The following is a 13,663-nucleotide window of genomic DNA, read 5'->3' on the forward strand; positions in this document are numbered from 1 at the left end:
GTACATATCCTGCACCATTGTCAGGCTTGAAAAGCCCACACCAAATTGCATGTTGCTGTGCGTTCACTGTTGGGTAGGTCATATGCTGACTGCAGCACAGAACTTGGGTGTGAGGCTATTGTGGAGCATGGGTCCTGCTTTGCTGATGATGCTTCTGTAAGCAACTGGGCAGAGAGGGGTGGAGACCGTTTTTGCTGGATGGGTGCAGGGGACTGAAATTAGCCATTTGCTTCTAAGGATTGCTATTACTTTCTTCTCTTACCACAGCAAGAGACAGCCAGCATGGAAGCACCTCAGCAGGGTGTCTCTGAGGCATGGTGCCTCCTGAGATTCTGTACTTGATGTACCATTCCTTGCTCTGGGCTGTGCCTAAGGGCACAACCTAGCCAACAGTGAATAATGCAACAATAGCTGCCAAGCCAGCAGGAGCAGCTGCCAGCAGCTAAAAGCTGTTAGTCTCACTGTGCCATTTCTGAGTGCCTCAGAACATGGAAATAGCTTGGGCCTTTTCTGATTACTCAAGAGTGGGCTGTGAGATGAGACTATCCAAGCAGAGTCAATCTGCCTCTGGGAAAGTAGAAATTATTTCTGTGATAGACAGTCTACAGGTGTCAGCAAACCTGCTCTACTGTATCAAGAACAGGAAGGGAGGAAAATATAACTGTCTTACACATGGCTTGCCCTCCATCCATCCAGCATGCACTGAGAGCTGCTGACGGATTTGTGACAGACACAAAAAGTTGCTGTTTAGTATAGCAACTGCTGAACACCTTCAGTTTGCAAAATGAATGTCTGGCTCCAGTCCCAGCTTGCATATCTGCTCTTCCAGTGTCTACATTCACTTACTAGCAAGCAAAGTCCTTCATAACTGTTTAGATTTGATTAAGGCCTGTTCCTGTCCTGTAGAAGCTGATAGGAGTTTTGCTATTGTTTGCAGCAGAAGGAGGGGTGGCCAGCCTGCAGCTCCAGAGCCACATGTGGCTTGTCAGAAGTTAATATGTGTCTCCTTGAATCTTTGCACGAGCACACAGTGACCAGCTTCCATTTGGACTCTCACCTGACCATTTGGAAGCTGGTCACCGTGTGCTTGTGCAAGGTTCAAAGAGAGGCATATTAACTTCTGAAGAGCTACATGTGGCTCCCGAGCTGCAGGTTGGCCACCCCTGACCTAGGGCCTTAGGGAAGAGATTTTCAAAAGCTCTTAAGTGATTTTTGGAGGACAGGTCTCATTGACTTGCAGTGCCCTGCTCCCTTGCATGTTGCACTGTCATGTGTGACTACACAAAGCGAGAGTAAGAGCACTGGAGAATCAGGCCTTTGTTTAATTGCCTTAACTGTGGGCAAACTGCATTCCACGAGTGCATTACTCTTCTGTGTGGTGGGGATGACAGGTTCGCACGTTAGGTAGGGAATCCTAAGCAATTCAATTCCCCATTTCTCTTCTTACCAGAGACTCTTTGTGTGCCTTGTGGGTTAAAGAACGTGTCTGGTTTGCTCAGGACTTCAGGATAGTTGCCCTACACAAGATAATACTGCATAGCATATTGGCTGTTGAAGTGTCTCAGAATCCATGGCTGCTACAAACTGCGAGATAGTGGAAGTGTGGTTGTAAAGCAAAATGAAACAATTCAGGCTATGAAGTACCACTAACATGGGTATGGAGATGGCTTTTCTCAAAGTGCAATTTTCTAATATGGATATGGCTAGATACTCTGAACAAACTGATAAGAGAAATTTGTAGGCTCGTATCCTGCCATTAGAGTCTACAATTAAAAAGTTGCCTCCTAGCCCCAATGTAAAACTGCCATATACCCCTCTCCCAAAGAGAACAAGATAGCAAAGATTAGAAGTTCAATACTATCAGCAAGTCTCAAATGAAGTTCCATGGAAATCCTTCACTGTATTGCTTCTACAGACCTCACAACCCCAGCTGGCCTAAGGGGTCTCATATAGCCAGAAGAAACATCAATAAGTAAGCCTTTCTAGAGAACATATTTGAATTATTCTTTTTTTTTTTCAGAGTAGGGTGAGTATGGGGTGCCTCAAAACCCTAGCTCCCTCTGCCTTGTGGGTATTCCTTGGTCAGAGAAAGGCAAAGGGAAATCACTCTGACAGAAATGTGATCTTGCTGAGGCAGTAGGCAGGCAGCAGCAGTTCTTATCTGTTGCTTTCTAGCAAAAGCTACAACCATTGAGGCACTGAATGTCTGGACTCAGTCTGGCCTTTGGATTCAGTCTCAATTGTCTAAAGCGGATGGAGGGAGGGAAGGTAGGTCTTGGGCAGCCTCCACTCCTCCATACTCTTGCCTAGCCATATGCATTGAAGGTCTTGGTGTGATGATTGCAGCACTCTGTACAAACAGATTCATCAGGCACCTGACTAAACCTCTTACGCATACACTGATCCAGAGGATTGATGGTTGCCTATTGTGGACTCCATGCCAAACCTCCACAGAAAAAAAATCAAACTTTCAAGGTGCTGGGATCTGACTGTTACAGGAGCACAGAATGCAGAATTCGTCATGCAAGTTCAGGCCAGTGATCTCTCTAGTCTGGTATCATGCCTCCAGCAGTGGTCTATGCTTATTTCTGACAAAATTCTTTAAATGGGGTATGCATTTTAAGTGGTTATTTGTATGGAGAGGGAATCCAAAGAGACTAGCTGAATTACTTGGCATGTCAATCACTGCTTACCATACCATTGCACCAATGAGAATCATTTTGACAGAAAATTGCATATAAATTGAAGCATTTCAAAATGAAAAGGGAAATGAAAGCAAATGCTTCCAAAATGAAACGACACTCAAGAATCACAAAGCAAGCAGATGCAGCTCACCTACAAAACTACCTTAGACAAGTACACTTATACATTTGCCTCTCTATTCCCAATTAGAAGTGCATTGAACTGCTCTCATAACAGATGCTGATCACAATCAGGACTAGCCCCTAATAGTGTTTGTCTCTATGGAGTTTTTCATAGCATCTGTTACTATCCAGAAACTTTCCAAATAAGGGATTTATTTTCTACAGTTGCTCATCTTGCATAGCCATTGACTTCTCTTGACACTGAAAGTCATGCTGGTGTGAAATGCATCCTGATTTGGCTACATTTTGTAAAAGGGCTACACAAGTGTAAATGCCTACCTAGGCTATAAGGTAGTGGAGAATCAGGTCTACGTTTTTAATCTCATAGATAGAGAGAAAGAGGGAGAATGAATGAATGAATGAATGAATGAATGAATATGGGGAGATAGGACCTACACATCTCTGGAATTCTGAGGACTTTTCCAAACATGGCTCCAACAAGTTTTTCATCAAGTTAACTTCTTTCCCTGGTTGTCAACCTGCAAAACTTTTAGCAAAGGACAATTAATTTAGTGAGTTAGTAGCACTTGTTTGGTGGCTTTTTTGCCATATTGCAGGAACAGATACTGTTCCAAATGGGAAAGTTGGATTCATGAAAAACAGAAGAAAAATGGTATGGAAAGTATCTGTCTAGAAAAACTAACATGCAGTTCATATTTATCAAGAGCATGGAACATCCGATTAGCCAGCCATCTTTATTTAGTTACATCTCATACACCCTAACCACTAGGTGGAAGCACATGCAAACATCACTACAAGCACTATGGGTCTCTTCCTGCCACAAAAGCATATACGACATTTAGTTGATAAATTCATTGTGATGTGCTAATTAAAAAAAATGAAAACCTGTTATCAGTAATGAAAGGTAAAGGCAAGTGGAGAGCTGTGCTGTGATCAGGACTTAGCTGATGGTGCTTAGTGCTGGGTTTAGTTGATTTATCTTGCTAACATGCAGGAGGTAAATCATGCTGAGAAAGCTCAAACTGGACTCACTTCATTTTCAAATGTCCTTTAAGTCACCTATTTTTCTAGCTAGTATTTTGAGTTGGAATAGCAATGAGGGATGTTACAAGACAGGATGGAACAACAAGAAAAAATAGACTTACAAAGCAGGAGGCTATGAAGCAATTAAAAATCTCTATGATGGAAAGGAATAAGCACAATTACAGACTCAGAGAAATGTATTATAGCAATATTCGTTATAATAATAATAATAATAATTTAACCTTCTAATTCTTCATGCAGTCTTGCAAGTGAGGCAGTGAGGTCCAGCGGTACAGGCACTAGTAGGAAGCTCAGGGAAACTGGTTCTGGTACTGATTTGCTCTGTGACCTTGGCGAGACACTTGACTTGTTTCCCTTTCCACCCTTTTTCTTTAGATTATTCTGTTTATAAGGCTTAGTACACAACCTCTTTTGGGACTCGTCTATCATCATTGTCCTATTTGTCGTTATCATCATTATCATCATCAAGAAATGGCGGCAAATTAGTAAATATTCAACAAAGTTAGCACGATGTAGCATAAAGGACAAAGGCATGGCTGTCAGTTTGTGAATGCATGAGGGAAGGGGACAGACCATAGAATCTCGTTCCCTCAGTGCAGCTATAGAGAAGACAGCCTCATCTGAAGTTAGTAACATTTGGGTTTTATGGCAAGAGGTTGTGGAAATGAATTTCACTTCATTACCACACCACTCACTTTGGTCTGAGGGCATGAAACTATTATGCAGCTGCTCTCCCATGGCCCTTTTAGACTGGGCCCTAAGCAGAAGCCCATCCATGCCAGAGATATGGTGCCCCACTTTTTCTATCTCACTCTCACTGCAGCCTTCAAAACTGAGACGCAGAGCCGGCATGGGGACTCTTTCCCTGGCATCCCTACTGGAACTGTGTGTGTACCCTTGTGTGACAGTGGGCAGTAGGCCCACCTCCCCCACGATTCAGAGTTTAAGTAGTGCTGAGTGCCTTGCCCATGGGTTACTTCCAGTTCCAAACACAAGGGAGGCCTACCAAGCCATCTGGCGATACTGTAGTCCACAAGAAGAATATGTACTTCTCAGGGGGTTCTTGGAAACACCCTTCCATCCTGAGCTGGGCTGTAACTGTGGACTGTGCTCTGCTCTCCACAGTATTTTCTACTTAGCAAGTATCCCTTTCCCTCTGGCTATGGTCCTTTACTTCTCCACTGCTCAGATCTGAAGACAGAGGGACCCCTGATGGTTCACTTCTTCTAAGTCCATCTTGTTTGATTTATATGTGGTTTGTTAATATGAGACAATCAGTAATTGAAACATCCATGGCTCACTGACTGGGGCTACAGCAGAAGGTATGAAGCTGGAAACTAGGTCCTTCTGCTACTGTACCCTTCTCCCCTTCCCTTTTTAAACCTAACAAGCAGGAAGGTGAGAGTAGGGAATTGGGAGCTGAACACCTGGGGGAAAACTGTGGTCACAAGCTCCATTCTTTTTGCTGCAGTTCCCCCAGTTATTTGGGACTAAGACTTTAAAGAGGACTTTGGGTGCCCAAAATGGGACATAGGTGGAAATGCACCTAAACTTCTCAAGTAACTTAACTTTTGTTTTCAAACATCCCTAGAATTCTGCTTCAATCCACAAACAACAGCGACTCAGTCCTGACAGGGCTGAGAACCCTGGTGCTTATCTATCTTACACCTATGCTCAATTTGCATCCAAAAATGAGATGCTTCTCTGCTTAAGTTTGCTGATGGGCTCGACCTGGTTAGGTGTTCTCAGAGCACACCTAATACATTCAGCAGGCTCTGCACAAAATGCAGTTTCCATTGCTCCTTTCTTTCAAAGCAGTATTGAAAGAGGAGCCACTGCCCCTCTTCTATAGACTAGCCTAGTGGCTAGAACACTCCCCTTGGACACTGGGGGCCTGGAGGATTGCTAGGCAATTAGAGGGCATGCAGGATGTGGCTGTGGGATGGCTAGAAAGTAGAAGGCCACAGAGAGAGTTGTGGCTTAGCCTGCAATACAGTGGAAGCAGGTGAACTCTGAGCCAGAACAGCAAAATCATTTCTGAATTGTGGTGGGAATATAGCAGATGCCCCCAGGGGCTAGGAGGGGAAGGGCTAGACTGGAAGGAGAATAGCCCACTTCTGGAGAGTGGGAGGATACTGTGGGAGTTACCAGGCAAGGGTCATAATGAGGTGGTTAGAGAGGACTCTCACCTGGTGAACGAAGGAGGTTTATTGGATGAGGCAGCTGGCAAAACTGTTACAGATGACAGCCTGTTGTTTGTGCCAGTGTATTGGCTCCACAGTGATGCTCAGTTGATATAGCCTGCACTGAATGGAATTTACCCTACAAAGAGGTCATCTGCACTAGTAATTGGTTTGCTGAGAGTGATATGGAGGCTAAGTTCATTTCAATGTGCTGGGGTGGGAGGGGGAAAGGGCAGAGCAGGGTGGTACATTAGGTTTTTCACCCTTACATGCCTCCAATGTAATATAGGCATCACATCACCATATGGGAATACCTCTGCCTGTCAATAGGTTAATGCCAGTGATTACTACTGCTTGATGAAATAGTGGTTATAAAAGGCCTTGAGGTCCTGTGATGGTGATAAAAGCTGTGATAATTGTTAGTCCAATGTTATTTTTTGTTATAAGCCTATATAAGAAACATGGTTCAAATATCCTAACATGTTTGAATACTTATGAAATAGCAAGACATGACCCTCTGTTATGTGCCGATGGAAAAGAAAAATAATACTATAAAGACAATGAAAGGATTTCCTCTTGGACAACTTTATCGTGCATCAGCAGATGCATGACGAATAGGTCCAAGGAGGTGATACTTCCCCTCTATCGGGCGCTGGTCAGACCGCAGTTGGAGTACTGCGTGCAATTCTGGGCGCCACACTTCAAGAAGGATGCGGATAACCTGGAGAGGGTCCAGAGAAGGGCCACTCGTATGGTTAAGGGCCTGCAGACCAAGCCCTACGAGGAGAGACTAGAGAAACTGGACCTTTTCAGCCTCCGCAAGAGAAGGTTGAGAGGCGACCTTGTGGCTGCCTTTATGTTCATCACGGGGGCACAGAAGGGAATTGGTGAGTATTTATTCACCAAGGCGCCCCCGGGGGTTACAAGAAACAGTGGCCACAAGCTAGCAGAGAGCAGATTTAGATTGGACATTAGGAAGAACTTCTTCACAGTTCGAGTGGCCAAGGTCTGGAACGGGCTCCCGAGGGAGGTGGTGCTCTCCCCTACCCTGGGGGTCTTCAAGAGGAGGTTAGATGAGTATCTAGCTGGGGTCATCTAGACCCAGCACTCTTTCCTGCTTATGCAGGGGGTTGGACTCGATGATCTATTGAGGTCCCTTCGGACCGTAACATCTATGAATCTTTGCATTTAGTTGAATTTTGCTTCTACTCGTCTGGCTGATCTCAAGGGTTAATACAATCCTGTGGTGTATTTTTCTATAGTATATGCTGTAACTTGGGTTCTTGGAGAAGAAGAAGGTGGGGATTCATTTCTTTTAACTTTTCCTTACCTGTGTCTTGTGGCTGAATGCAGCCCTCTGTGTTTAAGCAGCAGCAAGCAGGGCTTTTATTGTGAAAAGAGCTGCTTCAAACGAACTGGCCTCCCCCTCCTTCTCTTTTCCCCTCCCCACAGGGAGGTGGGTCTGGGCTGCTGCACAGTTTGAAAACTAGCAGCTGAAGTTTGTCAGTCGTACACCATGGAAATGCACTAGCTGCTAGAGAGCCCTTAGGTCCGTAGTGCCAGACTGTCCTCTTCACACTGTCCAGCACACTGCTCAGAACAGCTCCAGAGAGCGAAAAAGTAGCACATGCACACTGGACCCTTCTGTAGAGCTTGGCGACAAATTAGCAGCAAGGATTTATGAAAACTAAAACCCCTCTGGAATAAGGAACAGGAGGTACAGATTGCAAAAAGCCCAGGCTGAGCACAGCACAGTGGTGGGGTAGTCACCCTGGAGTGACAACATCTGGTCATAATTAAAAAAGGAGAAAAAGATGGAGTAAAGAGACGTGTTGATTAGGAGCTGAAGTTTTTTATGAGTCTTTTTTTCTGTAAACTAGTGCCAAAGCCCTGCAAACTGATTATGCTGAAGAATTACAGGGTTTAGTATCTGGAAAGAAGGTCTACAGTGTGTGCGCAAGGTCTTCTACTGGAGATGAACACAGCAAACAGCTGAGAGAGAAGAGGAGGAGCCCCTCAACCTGCATTGCAAAGCTATGGTATGATTTACTTGTTCTGTGGCTGGGCTTTTAGTACAGGGAGATAACTAGGATATTGGGAAGTGCTGTTCATGTACAGTAGTGTTAGAATCAGACCAAGAGGGTAAATGACTTGTCCTGGATGATACGGAGGCAATTGTGATCAGAGCTGTTGAGATGGCTTGGCAAACATTTAGGCCAAAAGGATATTAATCTACCTACAATTAAGCAAATATAGACTGGACTACTCCCTTATAAGATTATGGATGAAAAGTCAAGAAGGATATGGAGTACAATTTTGCAGATGTTAGTAGATGTGCTTGTTTGGTCAGCAGGGCTACATAGTGACACGAGCATTCAAGTAGAGAAGTTTATTCATTTTTAAGTGAATAAAGAAATAAACTGTACAATTCCTATAACATTGCTATAGATTACTTGTGGTTGCTAAGTGAGGCTAGTTAATGAGGATAGTGGGATGCTGCTACCACCTACATCAGTTCATACAAGCTGATGAAGAGGGTAGGAAAGGAAACATAGAATGCCATTACAGAAGTTAGTAAAGTTCCTGACAGTTTTCTTTCCAGGAATTTCTTTATGTCTATCTATGATCCTCATTTTATTTCTCCCATCCTGAAACGCTGTTTAAAAGGATGGTGATTAAAGGGAGCTCTTTGCAGCTGCAGGTACAAGCCTTAGAAACATGTCAAAACACAGTGAGTTTCTTTGGTGACACCTTTCTGAATGTTTTTGCACTCACAAAATATAGTTTTCATCACAATTTCCCAAAGAATAGGGATTTGGCTGTGAATGAAGACAAAACTGTGTGTGTCACATTTTCATAATAAAAACTTCTTTTAGCAATAGTTTTGAATCTACACAAAGGCTGAGATCTGGAGTATTTTGTGGCAAATATTTTGTCATGCATTGCTAGTTCAAGCATGTGAGCCTGACTTACATGAGCTAGCGCTAAAGTGAATCTAGATTTGTACTGCTCCTCCAGTAATGTGTTTCATGTTAAAAGTGAAGTCAATGCTTCTTCTGACAGGGTGTCTGCCCCTGTTAAATTTGTGGCTAGTGGACATTCCTGGCACACAGCATAGAACACATATTAATTTTAAGACTATCCCTAGCCAGGGCATGGATTATTTCAATTATTACAAATTGGTCCCCTTTCTCCTGTCATTGACAGCATCATGTATTTCAGTGTGTCCTCCCTGCACCACAGGGTGCTACTCATGTTAAGAATGCTTTTGGGATATCTGGCACTACCTAGCCAATGAGAATAGAAGCATAATCAGTAGATTTGCAAGAGTTTCTTGGAGTGTAGGACCACTGAACCTTGCATTCTTAAGGCATGAGACAAGAAGGACTCTTAGCAAATGTGAAGCATTGAACATTTTTGCACTGACCTAAAATCATACTTTGAATAAACCCAGGAAGTTCCTGGTGCTGCTGCCTGGAACTAGTATGGTAGTGTCATTCACATAACTGAATGTTTTTAGCTAGTAGCCAGTGCAGTTGTGAATCCAAGTAGTTCTGTTATCCCAAGCACCCAAGAAGAGGAGATGCCCTTAGAGTCTGTTTTGGCGCACACGCCTGCATAGGGAGAATCCTGTTTTCAGCCCCAGAAAATAGTTTGTCTTAGTCCTGGGAGCATGAGCGGGATCATGTTTGGATGTGCCAGTTTATAGCTTACATGTTGCAGTAATCATTATTAATGCTAATTAAATGTAGTACCAATGGAAAGTGCTGCATTGGCAGCTCTGTAAATGTTGGATGACAAAAATAAGTTCTTCATGTGTAATAGAGCAATGGATATCATTTTGTCCAGATATTTTTGCTATCAAGGTGCACCCACAGCTGTTTTGCTGAACAGTTAAAGGGTGAATCATGCACAAGTTAGCACCTGAAAACCCCTCGGTTCCTAACAGCAGCTATTCAACAGTGCTGGTGGTATCCTGCCCTGTAAATATGAAACTAGTGCTGCTTCCTTGGAGAAACACCCCATGTTCCTTTATGCGTGACCTCACACCTGGAACCTTATTCATTTTAGTTTGGATACAGTAATTTCCCACCTGGCTCATTCATAGTGAAGGCTTCATTTTGCACTCACTTGCAATCATGAGTTCATCAGTTGATTTAATTGGTTTTGATTGTAACTTTAATTTGGCCATTGCATTGTTGAGTGTGTCAGGTTAGTTAACATTTTAGTAGTTAATTCTCATTAGGATTTTAGTTACTGGTATTTTTAATTTTCTTGTTTATAAATGCAGAGTAAACCCCATAATGAAGGGTATTTATATTTTTTACATCAAAGTTGCAACTCTTAGAAGGTCATAGGAAAAACCACGAGACACTCGTGAGTTTCTTTGCTCTGACTCCAATTGTTTATCTTTGCATACACTTGCATCTGTGTAAAGGGCAGTGCTAAGAGGGTGTAGGCCAGGATTACCTGGAAAACAAAGAATTCTAGTTTTACTTTTAATGAGAGGGCATTTTCCATGTCATCTGGTTAGATCAGTACCAATCAAAACTCTTCCAGGATCTTGTACAGTACTACTGTGTTAGGGCTGTGTGAAACAGCACTATTTCGTTTTGACTTCTGTTTTGCTGTTTCAACAGGACAGTGTTGTGTTTTGAGTTTTGTTTCCTTTCGAAAGCACTGTTCCATTTTGTTTTGTCAAAACTGTTTCACTGTTTTGACGTTTCGCCCATAGGCTATAATGGGGAAGCACAAAACTGCCTATAACTTTATAATTTTTTGGCAGATTTGGATGAAAGCAGCAAGGATGGTAGAGCCTTCTGAGGGCATGATGCCTGCCAGGTTTCAAGGAGATAGGTGCAGGGGTTTCTGGAAAACTGCACCTCAAGCTGCTGACAAGCAAAACTCATGATGTGTGGCTGTGTTTGTGTGTGTTAGTTAAGGTGTGCCCTCACTGGCACTGGGGCCTCTACATGACACAGTAGTGTGCCCCAGTGAGGCCTCCTCCTCTCCTACAGCCTCAGCCCAGTCCACCACTTTAAATGACAACAGGTAATAACTTGTTAAGCAGCACAGTAGCACCAGCAGCATCTCGGGCAGCCAAACGGTCACAGTCAATATCAGAGCAGTTCTTCCCCCTCCTTCTCCTTACTTTCTGTTTTCCTGCAGGCAAGCCCAGCTTCAGCTTTGAAACTCGAAATGTTTCAAAACTTTCAAAACGTTTCATCTGCCCTCATTTCGTTTTGAGGCTGTTTTGAAGCTCTTTGTTTTGTTTTGATTTCACTGTTTTGAGCTTGAAATGAGTCAAAACAGCATCAAAATGAAACAGCTGGTGAAATTTCTCAAAGCCCTACTATGTGTGTCCAGTAGTATAGGATAGGGGTTTAAACTATTAGTTGATTCATACAACCATCTTTATGGTGCAAAGTTTGGTGTCCTTCCCACCATTTCCCTTGACAACCACATCAATGCAACAATAGTCACAATACTATGGACCCCAGCTTCGCCAAGACAAGCAACTAGCTCTATTCCTGAGACCAGGTAGTCTTCAGGAAGGGTGAGGCTGGTGTTGGATGTGGGGGAAAAAGTCATAGTTGGCAATCTACAGGCAGGTAGAAACTGCACTCACAGGCCCTGTGTGTGCTGATTCACAGGCCTTCTGGAGAGGAGTAGACATGGGAGCAAAGCTCTCTGTGGAACTTGCTCTTATTTAGGTTGAGACGAGTTCAACAGAAACCTGGATCCAAAAGGCAATGAGCCTGATGTTTTTCTCTACTCATGTGAATGGTTGGGAAGGAGATAAAAAGATCTGGAACAGCTGAAGCATGGACCTATAGCATGCTCTACCCTTCTCCTAAACCTGCAGAAATGCCTTTGCCCAAGGCTGTGGGTTCCGGGCTTTATAATTCAAAGGGGAGAAAGTAGGGACATACTGCCCTCAGAACTGCCTGGAAGCCCAAAGGAGTATTTGCTTGAGATGAAAGGCTGCTTCAAACAGCGTTAACTCCTTCGAAACGGGGGCCCTAAATTGAAGCAGTGGGCTTTAAAAAACACCACTTCAATTTAGGGCTGATTAAACCCCTGTATCGTGTACACCCCCTGCTGACTGACTTGTCTCTCCAGCAGGAAGGGGTGGGGAGGACGAGCTGCCAGTGGGTGGAGCCATCCCTGGGCTGCAAGGGGGGGGGTGGAGCTGGTGCTTCCCTCCATGGCAGTGGTGGGTGGCCCCCCCTCCAGGAGACACCCATCCGCAGGCACCCAGGAAGGAAGCACCAGGCCCCCGTGCAGCTCAGGCAGGCTCCAGGGGGCAAGTGAGGGAAAGATCAGGCTTGCCACTTTTCTTGGGCGGAGCTGCTTTCCCAGGCTGCCTGCAGGGCTTCCTGCAGAGCCGCGGAGCTGCACAGAGCCCAGTGCTTTGCTTCGTGGCTGTAAGGGCAGCAAACTAAAACTCCTCAAAGGAATTGTAGTTTGTTGCACCCCAAGTCATTTAAGGTGCATTACGCCACTGAATTTCCGACAGTGGCTGGAATTAATGCACAATACGCCACCGAGGTGTGCAAATAGCAACACCATTAAAGTGGTGCAAAAGCATTTAGCCCGCTTTAAAGTGTCGTGCACACATGCCTCTCATTTTGTCTACACATGACAGAGGGGTGTTTTCACAGGTGAGAGGTCAGATGCCCTCTGTGGGAGACGGCACACTGTGAGTTTGCCTTTTTCTCACAGAGCCCCAGGAACTGCTGATGCAGAATGGGTAAGCAGACAGTTTGTCTCTTTGAGGTGCTCACCAGTATATGGCTAATTCTGTAATTTTGTATGCAGACAGTAGAGGAGGGCTGGACTCCATCCTGATCCCACCCATCTGAGCTCATGAAGCATGGTTATCCCCAAATCAATTTTATTACATTATAAAAGTTATTATTGATCATAACATTTTATTCAGCTACTTTTAAAATTTAGCTCCTGTATGTGGCACTCTCACCTCCTGGGGCAGTGAATTCCACAGGCTGACTTTGATACACATTACCGAAATAGTTCCTTTCTTTTGCTTTCAGATTTACCAGCCATTAATTTCAAGTGACACTAATAGTCTGTCATTATGAGGCAGTGTGAATGGAAGGGACTAATCAGAAGTTATCAATACCCTGGTATTAGCTTGTCTCCTTTCTAAATTAAATAATCCCAGTTTGTCTGCAGCTATTTTCCTTTCCTCCTCAGAGCTTTGTGTGATTGGGTTTGAGTGCACCAGGGACTCCAGAGGCAGGAAAGTCCAAGTAGAGGGCAGAATATTTTTCTTCAGACTAGGTGATGCAAGCTAAAGAAGTAGATACCTTTCCCACATCCCAGGCAGATCATGTGGAATCAATTCTGTCTGCTTTCAGTACAGCTGCCTGTGATGAAGGGCCTGCAATATGAATTCCCTCCTTTTTCATCTGGTGCGCTTTGGAATTCCATTCCTGCTCTCCAGGAAAAAAAAAAAAAAAAGATTGAAACAATTTTGGAAACCAGCTTGTGTGATCTCTGCTGAAATGTGTTCAAGGGAATCTGACGCTGTCCCTAGTGGGTGAGAAGTATGTTAAATTAGCATACTGCAAAACCTTCTTGGAAATT

General features: G+C 44.0%; 1 protein-coding gene across 3 annotated transcripts in view; it reads left to right on the top strand.

Moving 5' to 3' along the window:
- Positions 1-7,543: 7,543 nt before the first annotated feature.
- Positions 7,544-13,663, top strand: part of GASK1A (golgi associated kinase 1A) — a 62,508-nt gene continuing 56,388 nt past the window's right edge. For 2 of the 3 annotated variants that reach the window (XM_019497921.2, XM_006278331.3), the window contains exon 1: positions 7,544-8,091. Coding sequence is in view for 2 of the 3 variants with exons in the window: in XM_006278331.3 (XP_006278393.2) it covers positions 8,089-8,091 (3 nt within the window). In the remaining variant the exon portion in view is untranslated. The remainder of the gene's footprint in view (positions 8,092-13,663) is intronic. The other variant, XM_019497922.2, reaches the window with a different exon arrangement.

This window comes from Alligator mississippiensis, chromosome 5, assembly GCF_030867095.1.
Source record: "Alligator mississippiensis isolate rAllMis1 chromosome 5, rAllMis1, whole genome shotgun sequence".
Lineage (NCBI taxonomy): Eukaryota > Metazoa > Chordata > Crocodylia > Alligatoridae > Alligator > Alligator mississippiensis.